The following is a 14,449-nucleotide window of genomic DNA, read 5'->3' as shown; positions in this document are numbered from 1 at the left end:
CGTATGCTGTCAGGTCCGTCCTTCAATTCGCCATAGTTTTTCCAAGCAATCGCTCAACATTCGATGCAATACCAAATAGGTTCATATATTCCATAATCCAAGAATGTGGGATTATATCGTACGTCAATCCATGACATGGCTAAGTTACTTTTTCTCTTCTTGAAATCTCTAAGTACAGTTTTGTCTATCAGGAGTTGATCCTTGGTACCTCTGCCCTTACGCTTGCAACCCTTCTGCTCATGATATTCGTACATTAACTCTGTGAGCATTCCAGTCAATAACGTCCACGTAAGTGGAAACAGGATATCAGCCGGTAATTGTCTACCGTATTGTCTATTTCGATGTTTTTCAAGCACAGCACTGTCCAACCCAATGTCAACCACTCTGGTGTTCCTTGGTCGGCATTTAACAAGGGGTTGAGTTGCGCAGCTATTCGTGCATGCCATTCACCAAATATTCACTTTGAACTCCATCTGGTCCCAGACTACTGTTTGTTTCAGTTCTTGCAATCATTCAGCATCCTTCTTGTGTTCCTTGTCTTTGCTCCAGATGTCACTCCAAAACCTTTGACTTTCAATGTTATCTGGTATCAACTTTTCATCTGTACACTCTCCATTTATTTCTTTATAGAATCTCTTCTGATCTACTCTGAATAACCTATTCTGGTGGTAACCCTTCATACTTTGGTCGTATCTTACCATCTTTGCTTTCTTTACAACGAGGCGCTGTTTCAATTCCTCTATTACTACTTCAGACCCTTTCTTTCACTATTACACTTCCTTTTCAGTGCCCTGTATTTTTGTTCGCTTTTAAACTCCCCTTTCTCTTTTCAGTCTAACACAGAGATTTCCTTCGAGAGCACGTCTAACTCTGCCTGGATTCTTCTTTTCCACCATGGGTCTTTTCTTTTGTCACTCCTATTATGTTTCTTTTTCTTGACATCGGCACCCACGTTTTCAGCTACAAAAATACTTGTTGCCTTGATCAGGCCCTTTATAATAATAATAATAATAATAATAATAATAATAATAGAAGAGGAATATTCCAGGGAGACACGCTCTCTCCACTCCTGTTCTGCCTGGCACTCACACCTTTAACAGAATTGCTAAATAGAACTGGATGCGGTTACAAATGCTACGGAAAACAGTTAGCCACCTTCTATATATGGATGACCTAAAATTATATGCAAAAAAACGACAAAGAGCTAGAAACACTACTACAGACAGCACACAGCTTTACCAAGGAAATAAATATGAAATTCGGATTAGAAAAATGTGCCAAAGCAACCCTGAAAAGAGGAAAATTAGTTAAAAGTAGCAATATAACACTAGATAAAGCCAATGAAATAAGAGAACTAGACGAAAGCCAACCATATAAGTATTTAGGAGTCAATGAACTAGATAGGATACAGCATACACAAATGAAAGAAAAAATAAAGAAAGAGTACTATAGACGAGTTAGATCAATACTAAAAACAGAGCTCAATGCTAAAAACAAGATAATGGGTATCAACACTTTAGCTGTCCCAGTTATAAGCTACAGCTACAACATCCTTAACTGGACACTAAACGAACTATGTAAAATAGACAAGAAAACAAGAAAAATAATGACAGGATATAGGATGCACCACCCAAAATCTGACATAGAAAGGCTATATATACAACGCACAGAAGGTGGCAGGGGTCTTATACAGCTAGAAAACTATTATAAAATAACCACCATAGGACTGCAAAAATACCTACTCCGGAAGCAAGGGAAACTAATACAAATAGCCACAAAACACGAGCAAAACAAAAATTCTGTTTTCAGTATTTAAGGAAGCTGACACATACAAACAAGAAATCAATCTACCTAACGAAGAAGAAGAAGAAGAAGAAGAAGAAGAAGAAGAAGAAGAAGAAGAAGAAGAAGAAGAAGAAGAAGAAGAAGAAGCTATAAAACAAATGAAATCCAAACTAAAACTAGAACAGCAACGGACCATGATAAAACGATAGCAAGAAAAGCCCCTACATGGTAAATACTGGGCTAAACTAAATGCGAAAGAAATAGACAGAGAAAAATTCCAGCAATGGCTGAGAAGCTCAGGACTCAAAGCAGAGACTGAAGGATTTTTAATTGCTGCACAAGACCAGAGCCTCCCCACCAGAAATTACCAAAAACACATAATGAAAAGAAATATAACAAGTAACTGTAGAATATGTGGAGATCGACAAGAAACAATAAATCATATTATCTCTGGCTGCCCAGTCCTGGCTAAGCAGGAATATATTCACAGACACGACAGAGCTGGGACCTATATACACTGGAAGCTATGCCAACACTATGGAATAACAACAGAAAAAAGATGGTATAAACACACGCCAGAAAAGGTCACAGAAAACGAGAAAGCAACCATACTCTGGGATATGCCGATACACACAGATAGAGAAATTAAGGAAAATAGACCAGATATAGTTGTCAAAGATCATGAAGAAAAAAAAATGCTTTCTAATTGATGTATCAATACCAGCAGATGACAACGTTTCTCTAAAAGAAATGGAAAAACTTTCAAAATACAAAGACCTGGAAATAGAGATAACTCGAATGTGGAATCTAAAAACAGAAACAATTCCTATCATAGTAGGTGCCTTAGGTATAATAAAAAAATATTCAGACAAATACATAACAAAAACACCAGGACTTACAAATATATATAACATACAGAAAATTGCACTACTGGGTACTGCACACATTCTACGCAAAACACTTTCAATACAGTAAACATAAGAGCACCACAGCAAACCACAGCACATACCCAAGGCGCACAGAGCTGCGCTCGGTAGTGAAGTGAAAGCCCGTTATAAAAATAAAACTACTGAACAATAATAATAACAAGCTGGCAGAATCGTTTGAATACTTAGCGGTATTTTGTCTGCCGCTACGTTCTGAGTTCAAATTCTGCCGAGGCCGACTTTGTCCTTCATCCTTTCGGGGACGATTAAATAAGTACCAGTTATACACTGGGATCGATGTAATCGAATTAATCCCTATCCCCAAATTTGAGGCCTTGTGCTTCCAGTGGAAATTTGTCTAGTGGTTGTAGCGAAAGAGGTAGTATGGTGGACCCGTTTGAAAGGGCTAAAGCTCTCATCAACTTTTTCAAGTTTCATGTGAAAAGGAAATTGAGGGTGGAGAGGGAAGTGTTGCCTTGTAGTAAGTTTGTTGAAAGGAGGGTGAATGTTGGAAGAATGGCCAGTGTGAAAAGACCAATTCTGATCGTGCACCTGTAAAAAATAAAAGGGAATTTAAGGAGAAGAGCTCTTTTCCTGTTGATCAGGCTTTTGTGGGGTTTTCCACGAGGACCTTAAAGCGCCTCTCTTATTGGGGGTTTAAATTGTGCAACTTTTTTGTTATTACATTGTATATATACGCGAAAACCCATTGTATCATCCTGTTTTCGTCTTTAATGTTACATGTCGTTTAATGATTTGTATGTGAGCCCCTGTGACCATTAAAAGAATTAACTATTATTATTATTATTATTATTATTATTTCTTAACTCAATATTTATCATCTATTTATTATTATTATTCACTAATCCAATATAATAAAACGGTCCACTACAACCGGACACACCCGCCATTCTTACGAGAAAGAAAAGAAGAAAAAATTCATTTATCCATTTTCTTCTTTCAGGAAAATGCCCCTTGGATATAGTTGACAACGCTTTTCTCCCTGGTAACAATGATATTGAGACGTCTGTTCTTAGTTATACGATGTGTTTCTATAGGTGTGAGGAAAAACCAAATTGTCAATCGTTTGACTACGGTATAAGTGATAGAAGATGCATTTTGTCAAGTAAAAATCATAATGATTCTGTTGCGTGGTATGGCGCACAAACACTTTACACTGAAATAAGCAGAGGTAAGTGCAAAGTTGCTTTATATTTTATTGCACTTTTAGTCATAGTTTAGGTAAACAATACTGCGGCCCCACCTTTAGCTGTTGTGTGTGTGCGTGCGCGCGCGCGCGTGTACTATATATATATATATATATATATATATATATATATATATATATACATACATGCATTCAAAGATATGCATGCATACGTACGAACATTATGTATGTATGTATGTACCGTATTTGCCGGCAGATTGGACGTGCTTTCCTTATTTTTAAATGTATCAAATGCGTCTAATAAGGCCGCATTACGGATGGGAGACCTAGTGCCATAGGCTAGGGAGCCGGACGAGCATACTTGGTAAGTTCTCTAGGCACAAAAATTGTTGTTAATGATAGAATAATCAGAACAAGCCAAATTATTACAGTAAGTTGTGTTACTAATAATAAAATACAGAAAACAAGCCGAATTATTACAGTCTGCTATGACAAGCGTACAGAAAATTGATTACGATACGCTGGCATCATCTCACGCAGCTCATTTGCCAACACCTGATATGTGAATGACATTAATTAACGACTGGGTTACATTTTAAGAACATTTGTTCATTATCTAAATAAAAAATGCTCCTAGAAAGTTGAATGGAATGATGAACTTTCATCCACCTGGCAGCCATTTGCAATGATAAATCAGATGATATGTCGGAGGCTTCACTTTTACAACAGCGTCTCCTTCCTGTTGTACTCCTTTCTTGGTTATTCATTTGTGTTTGTCTCTTGTAGTCTTTTTTCCCTTATTTTCCAATTTGTGGTCTGTCGCTGTAACACAAAACATCACATCCAGAAATACGAGTTTCACATCCTGTATAGTAATTCTCTTGCCCCAAATATAAACAACTATACAGCTGATCTGAGACGAGATAAGAGTTGGGGTACGGTTTCCCATAACGTACCGGTAAGTTGACTTACGGTCAATTCCAAGCAGATTCCAAACTCATGGCTGAAAAACAATAAAAGGCACTGTTATAACATCAAATTTAAACTAGGAGTCGTAGCAAACACAAAAGACCACGGTAATAGGGGAGCCTGCTGGGTATTTTGGTCCACCACCAACCGAGAAAAAAATGCTAAGACTAGGAGGAAACAGGAAGAGTAGCTACAAGTTGCTAAACGTAGCAAACACCGCCTCCGTAGGGGAGTCGTAAAGTGGTCTGAACGAGAAGAAGGTGAGTGTAAAACTGCATATGATTTCATACTTTATTCCTCTGTACTGTCACTTTATCGTATTTCATGCGCAGAATCATACAATTGTCACCACAAAACCACTTTAACATATCATTGAATAAATCTATGATGAAACATACTAAAATTATTGTTTTCCGCAAAATATCCTTGTAAAATGAGGATGCGTCTTATGTGAGGGCGCGTGCAATGCGACGGAAAATACGGCATATATATATACATACACATATATATCGTATTTGTAATTAAATTTCATGGATGGGCTTTATGAATATTTTAATGCAGCGCTACGCGAGTTTCCACAAATCACGTATTACTTGTGATCATTGTCCGTATTCCGGAGATGATTACGGTATATTCCATAGTATGATCGACATCGGGTGGATCATAGTTTCTGCGTTCTTTCATCATTTTTTTTTCCATTTCAGAACTTTGGAATGATTTCAATCAGTCACATACATTGGAGGACATCAACGCCGCAGGATGTGCTTTCGGTTCCTATTTTATCCTTGATAGTAAGACCGTCATTTTTATTTAGTTGTTTATTTTTAGTGTTCTTTGATTCTGTGTCTTGTTCCTGATCTTTTACTCATCGATCTTCTGTCTCCAGTGCACGCCGAACAAAACTGAAGATTTTAAATATCTCTTTCTTCCGCAACGCAAAAGATAAAGAAATTTATAAATATCGCTTTCTTCTTCATCGCATGATTATTTCTACTTAGCGTCTTAATTTTTAGTTAAATAGATAATAAATAAATTAATAATTAATAGTCTTGCAAAAAAGATGTAGTAAAACAAACACACAAGTACATTTAAAATCTGGCAGATGGGTTAATATTAATCCTCGTTGTCAATAAAAATCTCAACACGCTTCATTAATAACTTGTTCAAAAATACTCCAATACATCTCGCTGGTAATACGAGAATCTCTCTGCCTTCTAGATAACCAGCCACATACCCCTTCTCCCTCTCCCCTCATAATGCTATTTCACCAACCAAATTCCGCATAAATTATTATTCCCAATCCTTCCTTTCTAGATTATGCAACACTCAGGAACTCACTCCCTACTCACACTAACCTAAAGATTGCAAACGGAATATCCATAACATCGATCTATCGAATCAATAGACCACATCTATTCGTTTCCCTTGTACCTTGTCAATGAAGAGCAATAATTTATGTTCTTATATCTCTTGTGTTCTCTCTTACATTTTTTTCTGTTGCAGAAAAAGAAATTAATGGCCAGACAACTTATTCAACTTTTTCCTTCAAACCAAATTCACATCACAACCTTGTAATCGAGGCCCAAGTGGACGCCCGCTCGGTCTTGGATTGTTCACGTTTATGTATGTTATCTTCTACATGTACCGCCTTTTCATATACTAACACTAAGTGCCTGCTAAAGAAACTGATCTGAACTTCAATGGAATTCACTCCAAAATTATTTACTTCTCAATGAAATGTGAGCAAGATTTCAACGGATCATGTTTGCATATAATAATTATATAAGATAAAAAGTGTGTTTCTTTGTGAATAAAATATCAATTTAATTCAGATATTTATTTTGTTAATTTATTTTCATTGCTAACGCTTTTCATTCTAAATTAGTCCAATCACACATTGGACGATTTATAAGATTATTAAATTTGCCTTGTAGCAATGAAGCAATTGGGCGTTATTTTATCGACCTTCAAAGAATGAAACACTAAGTTAACCTGGACAGCATTTGATTTCAAAACGTAACTGGTCTTAACTAAATGCCAGAAGCAGTTAAACCGAATCTTTAATGCTTCTTACCCATCATCTGAATAATATATGAGATAAAATAATTACATTTGATTGATTTCCCTTGAAAAGTGAAATGATTTGTTATTCAAACTAAAAAAAGAAAAAAACCAAATTGAGGAAAGTAATATCGAAAACTTTTCTGAAGAATATGGTAAACAGTTTACGGGAATTATTGTACGCCCATTCCTATGTAAGAAAGCACCAAAAATCTTAGGTAATATGATTGTTAATTTGAGTTTTAGCTCTGGTCTCTCAGAAACTATTTAAGCTGGCTGATCTAAACTGTCTTTATCAAGGATTATAAAACCAAATTAAAATCGAATAGTGGAAAACGCGTCTGGAGAGGTGCATTAAATCCAGAAGTTACTCAATATCCAAAGAATTTTTCACAGATAATATTGTCAAATTCTCGGTGAAGAACGCCTAAGAGCAGTTTAATTTTCGAAATGACTATTATTTCATGCAAAATTAATGTAAGTTTTAAGACTTAGTCAAGACTTAAGCTAGCAATTCTTAGATTACTGATGTCATAATATAGAGAAACCTTTTGTACAAAATATTCTGTCGCGTGACGCTAACGCACGGACGTAGCAGGAAATGTAGAACATGTTCTAAACTTAATCACGTGTTCATTCTCTTCAAACACTTGACCGAAAACATTCTGAGCATTGATCGTTTGGACATGTTCGGTCAACCGTATCAGCCTTAATTTACGGCGCTAAACATTGTCACTTGATCCCAACACGCACACGTAGTAGGGAACCTAAAGAAATTTCCAAGATATATATATATCCGTTTTTAAGGCCAGCCATGTGACTATCCTCTATCAATCAAATCCGATTCAAAGCGTATACTAATTTGAGTCATGAACTCGCCTATAAAAATAGGGGCAAGCTTCAAACACTAGTCAGTAGCAAGACAGCTGTAACATAGGCCACTTCTTTGTTTCAACTTTCTCATTACTGACACATAGGCAACGTGTTATATATTCCGGTACCGCAACAATTAGAGATATAAACCTGAATTTGTAATCGGGGTGGAGTAACAGTAAATTTCTCAATAATTCAGCGTAGGTATTCTCTTTTTTGCTGATCTTTATGTTAACGTCCGCTGGACAGCTAATTTCCACAACTGTACACAGTTTCTCCTCTCCATCCTAGTTCTATTATGCTTAAATTTTATTGAGGTTTTCACTGGGACATTCAATCAGTGCTCCTTATTATGAATGGCTATCGCCTCTACCAAACTGTGGATTCTTATTTCTTTGGGCTCAGGGTTATCCTTCCGACGGATCTTATTGTACAGTGTCTTAGTCACATCATATTACATATACCGCGATGACGTTTTCGAACGACTGCTTATGATGTGGGTAATATCATGGTGTTAACTCCAGAAAGTCTGCAGCAGTTATCATATTTTGGTATTTTACCTGCGTCTGTGAACCTTTTGTGCATCAAGCATTTGGCTGATACTTCATATTCTTGGATTGCAAAAACATAGCGTTTCATGTGAGAGTTTGTAGTCCGGTCGTTGGTCCATGGTAGATCGCTTTTATGAGCAATGTGCTATTGTTTTCGTTATCTACATTCCAACATGGAGCTCTGTATATTTGTTAGAAACAAGCTCCTTTTTCAGAGGATGAATTTAAATGATTGAATACAGAAGAGACATAATACATACATGCATATATACATGCATACATACATACATACATACATACATACATGGATGCATGGATGGATGAACTGGGGACAATCGCTTAAATTGTATAACTGGTTCTTATTTTTTCCGCCCTGCTGGGATAAATGAGTCCAACCAAATTTGAAATCCAGACGTAGAGGAATGTGATAACGTGCATTAACTCATCGTTTCTATCCATTCGCTGCCATTGTCACTCCGGTATATTGGTTTCAAAGGCCAGAAATTTCGAGGGAGAATTTAAGTCGATTACATGGACCCCACTGTTCAACTGGGACTTATTTTTATCGACTCCTAAACAACAAATGGCCAAGTCGACCTTGGTGAAATTTGAACTCAGGACGCAGAGACGAAAGAAATGCCTCTAAGTATTTTGTCCATCACACTAACGACCCTGCCAACACGTCACATTATTACTACAGTATATTAAAGAGTGTCGACTTGTTTTGCAGTATCTTGTTTTGATATTACCTTGTTTACAACTCCGAGATACACTTAGGCGATGTTAATAATGTTAAACGCCCTTTGTTCAATATATTCATTTATAATGGTTTGTCATAAAGCAACGAAGTGACTCTGTTTTTTTCCCATTTAATTGCGATTAACAAATATTCATTGATTAATTGACAACATTAATCAATTGGAAGGCTATTTATTATTCATTTGATAGCGATTTTATGAACAACAGTGTTGTTGGTTACAAGGCTTTTAATAAAACTTTCAATAAAGAACGAGAGAGAGAGAGTGACAGAGGGACAGAGAGAGAGAGAGAGAGAGAGTGAGAGAGAGAGAGTGAGAGAGAGAGAGAGAGAAAGGCGTATCTGTACCTTTATACGTGTTCACTATAATCGTCGTATTTGTCATTTGTAAGTGCGTTTTGCTTTTGTCTTAGGTTTAGATTTTAATAGTGTGATTATAGATTTCCTGCCGTTTTATAGGATCATAGTCCACAAGGGCACGTAGCAAGCTCTCTTTCTGAGGAGGAATCGTGATAGAAACATTTAAAACTACCTTTATACATAATACCTAACAATCAATATTCCTAAACTAACCTCTCATTTGTGAACATATGGTCGTTGGATATCAAATATTTTATGTGATGAATGTTGATGAGTCATCTATTAATCTTTAGTTTCGGAATATTTTTCTATCAGGTCATCCCATAAGTTCTGTCCGAATTTTGAATAAAGAAAATAAGTGATCAAATGTTATATTTAATTGAAATTTAATCATCAAGGTACTTTCTCAGATTATCTATGACTTCCTTCCAACTATTTACAAGCTTTTTAATCCCATCAATGTAAAACTCTTTTGGTTTCAAAGTGAAGAACTTTGAAATGTCAGTTTCGACCTCCTCCTGGTTTGCAACACAGGGGAGCCGAAATAAATTTTTTCAATGTCTAAGAGAAGCCAAATCGCGAAAAAGGTTGAGAAATGCTGATCTATAACGATGGTTTTTATTTAGGCACATCGTAAAAATAATTACAATGAATTGCTTAATATAAAGAAAAGTATGTTTTTTCAAGCAAATACAGTTAGAAAAAATATTTACCATTTCAAGTCATTACTAAAAACAAAGCTCATCAATTTTTGAATGAAATAATAATTTTATTCTTTTATTCTAAGTTGTAAATTTTGCCCAAGAAATAAAGCAAATAATCACCAAATACATTGTTAAAAATCTGCAACTCGATAACAAATATCTCCAAATTGATTAGAAATGCATAAATTTAATAATAACAATGTTTTTGAGATTCCGGTTCGAATGACATGAGTGTTTTTGTTTCACTTTTGACACGTAATATTTAAATAGTGGAGGAGATATGATGTTGCTGTGGGCTGGAAGTATGCAAGAAGTTAAAATTGTTTTTGACTAAAACACAACCGGGACCCTAAGTAAGGCATGTGTAAAATTTGAATGAAATTGGTTGTGTAATTCTGGAGTTTTAGGGATTCACATAGACACACAGACATACATTCTCAATTATATATATATATATATATGTATATATATATATATATATATATATATATATATATATATATATATATATATATATATATATATATATATATATATATATACATACATATATATATATATGTATATATATATGTATCAATTAATGATATACCATCATAAGTGGGTTGTACGTCAATATATTTATGCGTTTAAATGCAGACCATATTCGCAATTAATGTAAATAATTTAGTCCATCTAATATTGATAAATCGATGAGCAGTTCATACAATGATTTTCCTTCACAAAGAAGATAGATTTAAATTTGTAACATCTCGTTTTTGATAGCCATTTCCAACTAGAAAACAAAGAGGATGTTGCAGAAGAAGTGTCTTCAAGTTATTTGTATGTAAACATTTTATTATATATTTAATATATTATACAGTTCTATATTTAAGAGATGAGGAATTATTAACATTATTTACATTATTTACATTTGATGGATATTTGTCCTCATCTTGTTTGTTGTTAACACAACGTTTCGGCTGATATACCCTCCAGCCTTCGTCAAGTGTCTTGGGGAAATTTCGAACCTGGGTTCTCATTCCTAACGATGTTACTATTATTATATTATTATTATTATTAATCAGGTCACTGCCGTGAATCGAACTCGGAACCTTGGGGTTAGTAGCCCGCGCTCTTAACCACTACGCCATATGCCCGTGGGAAATTATGGGGTGAATTTTAAGGCTTATAAATCTATTATTTTTTTTCTATCCTTCCTCAATACCGGTTCCCATATGCTATTCATATCTGCACTCGGTCTGCTTAGGAGGTTGTTGTGTCCTAGCATATGTGCTGCTTCTTTTAGTTTTCGTATTTTCCAGTGTTGTTCCCTGTCTATTATTTTAACTTAAAAACCCCAAGGTTCCGAGTTCGATTCACGGCAGCGACCTGATTAATAATAATAATAATATAATAATAGTAACATCGTTAGGAATGAGAACCCAGGTTCGAAATTTCCCCAAGACACCTGACGAAGGCTGGAGGGTATATCAGCCGAAACGTTGTGTTAACAACAAACAAGATGAGGACAAATATCCGTTAAATGTAAATAATGTAAATAATATTAATATATTATGTTTTAAATTGTTTAAGAATTTAGCCATCACCACTGAGACCACGCAAAAACACACCTTGTTCTCTCTGCCATTCTCTGTACATCGGACAAACGGGGCGCCGCCTAGCCGACCGATTCGCGGAACACCTCCGAGACATCAACGTTGGCAATGACACCCCGGTGTCACGCCACTTCCGTTCTGCCGGTCACTCCTTGCAGCAACACCTGTCCGTGTTTGGATTGTCCATGCACAGGGGCCATCCAGACTCCTGTTTGCGCCGTGAACAGGGATTAATCTTCTCTCTTCGCTCCTTTGCGCCACATGGGCTCAACTCACCTCCCCTCTTCATCTAACCCCCGCCCCCTGCCTCCCTCTCTTCTCTCTTTCCCTCTCTCTCACTCTCTTCTCTCTCACTCTCTTTCTCTTCCTCTCTTTCTCCCCCCTCCCATACCCACCTTCCCCCTCTCTTACATCCACCTTCCCCTTCCCCTTCATCGTCAACCCCCTCATAAGCTCATCCCACCACACCCCAACACACTCCTACTCTACCTTCCCACTCCACCCCATCCAATTCCTTACACCCACCACCCACCCCTACCCACATACCCCTACCTCTACCCCCACCCTCAGCCTAACCCACACTCCACCCATGCCTTCCCCACCTCCCAACATCCTCACATCACATCACACCAACACCCTCACATCACACCACGCACACACTACAACTGACCAACTCCTTTCTCCCCTCCCCATTTTCACACATACATACGTCAAGATCACCAGCATTCTATCTCTCACACACACAGCCCCTCGTTCTTCGATCAACGTTCTTTCTCCCCCCTTTGTTATCTCCCCCTTTTCTTAGCTCTCCTGTGTAAAATTTCTAACTTCCGGTCAGCCATTACTATGATTGACCGTTGACTGAACACTATTCATTTTTTTTTCTCCGTGTTTTCTCCTTGTCTCCGTATTCTTTCTGTTGAAGAGCGTAGCTCGAAACGTTAAAGTCTTTCCGTATTCCCGAGCGTCATACTAATACATCCTTTTGTTGTTTACACCACATGTCCTCGTTTGTTGTTGTTTTTTCGTACATTCTCCCATATATATATATATATGTATATATATATATATATATATATATATATATATATATATATATATATATATATATATATATATATATATATATATATATTAATAGTTATCGCCAAGCCAACATGGCAGTCCCAAAATTAGGACGAAAGCTGCCGTGAATTAGCTCCAAGAAGCCATCGCCTCTAGCTAGCTATGTGACACACGAAACCTGTGTCCTTTATAACCTTCGAACAGGGGAGGTCAGCAGTTTCCCCTTGCTGGTTTGGCATCTGCAGACTAGTTTCAGGGTGTTGCCCCTTGTCAATGCAGAGCAGCCATATATATATATATATATACACATACATATATATATATATACATATATATATACATATATATATGCACATATTTATACACATGCACATATATATACATGTGTGTATATATATATATGCACACATACATACATATATAAATATATATATATATATATATACATATGCATATATATATACCTATGTATATACATACACGCATATGTATGTATATATATATATATGCATGTATATATATGTATATATATATATATATATATATATATATATATATATATATATATATATATATATATACACACACATATATGTATATATATATATATATATATATATATATATATATATATATGTATGTATGTATGTATGTGTGTGTGTGTGTGTGTGTGTGTGTGTGTGTGTGTATGTAGTAAAATAATGATTCAGATAGCATCATGTACTTGAAAAGATATGCATGGGGCAGGATAAACCTGTTGTTAGGCCTATGTTTGATAAGTATCAAATAGGCGTTTCTGTTTGTGCACACAGGGGAAACCAAGGCCCTATGAGTATTTAGCGCCTGGGAGCTGCTTCAAAGCACGTGTTACGTTGAATTGTACATCGTTGTTTTACTCTAGGATGTCCAACAAGTCGTAAATCCCCTTGGTGTATTATAATCAAATGAATAATAAGAGACCATGGATAATTGTCAGCTCATTACAAAATCTACATCATCGCCACCACTACCATCGCCGCCGCCGCCACCACCAACACCGCCACCACCACCACTACCACCACCACCGCCGCCACCACCACCACCACCACCACCACCACCACCACCACCACCACAAACCACCACCACCACCACCACCACCACCACCACCACCACCACCACCACCACCACCACCAATAACAAGTTAAGCAATAGTTTATTTATATAAGATACGAAATAGAGAGTGAAGTGGACGAATGAAACAGATGTGAGGTATGCAGAGATATTGCATTTGTAGATCCATTATTTAGGCAGAATGGTATACATATAAGATTCCAATACCTTGTGAATAAATTCCAATAGTCTTTAAAATTGGTCATTTCAAGTATATAGTTTGTATACAGTGCTATTGAATCAACGGTTTTATTTAAAGTGAACTAAAAGTAGGGAATGTATTTGTAAGGTCAAATCGAAAACAGGAAGAGAGGAATTACTATACCTCTCTCTCTCTCTCTCTCTCTCTCTCTCTCACCCCATTCCTTCTATCTTTTTACACTCTTATACCTTTCTCTCTCTCTATCACCTTCATCTCCCCATCCCTACTTTCATAGTACTTACTGAGCATTACCTGACACCTTTGGGTCTTACTGACACTAT

The 14,449-nt window shown here is 36.4% G+C and overlaps 2 protein-coding genes across 3 annotated transcripts in view; both read left to right on the top strand.

The window, feature by feature from the left end:
• LOC106868906 (uncharacterized) overlaps positions 1 to 6,679 on the top strand; it is a 72,452-nt gene extending 65,773 nt beyond the window's left edge. For both annotated transcript variants that reach the window (XM_089364276.1, XM_014914366.3), the window contains exons 4-6: positions 3,676 to 3,903; positions 5,553 to 5,639; positions 6,352 to 6,679. In XM_089364276.1, coding sequence (XP_089220402.1) covers positions 3,676 to 3,903; positions 5,553 to 5,639; positions 6,352 to 6,542 — 506 coding nt within the window. In that variant the 3' untranslated portion in view covers positions 6,543 to 6,679. The remainder of the gene's footprint in view (positions 1 to 3,675; positions 3,904 to 5,552; positions 5,640 to 6,351) is intronic.
• A 4,183-nt stretch (positions 6,680 to 10,862) lies between these two features.
• The window catches only part of LOC106877506 (uncharacterized), a 26,641-nt gene continuing 23,054 nt past the window's right edge, over positions 10,863 to 14,449 (top strand). The window contains exon 1 of the mRNA XM_089364867.1: positions 10,863 to 10,976. Within this exon, the coding sequence (XP_089220993.1) occupies positions 10,946 to 10,976 (31 nt within the window). The 5' untranslated portion in view covers positions 10,863 to 10,945. The remainder of the gene's footprint in view (positions 10,977 to 14,449) is intronic.

The sequence above is a fragment of the Octopus bimaculoides genome, chromosome 16 (genome assembly GCF_046866305.1).
Source record: "Octopus bimaculoides isolate indiv1 chromosome 16, ASM4686630v1, whole genome shotgun sequence".
In the NCBI taxonomy this organism is placed as follows: Eukaryota; Metazoa; Mollusca; class Cephalopoda; order Octopoda; family Octopodidae; genus Octopus; species Octopus bimaculoides.
Note: the sequence above shows the minus strand (reverse complement) of the source record. Positions and strands in the feature narration are given on the sequence as shown.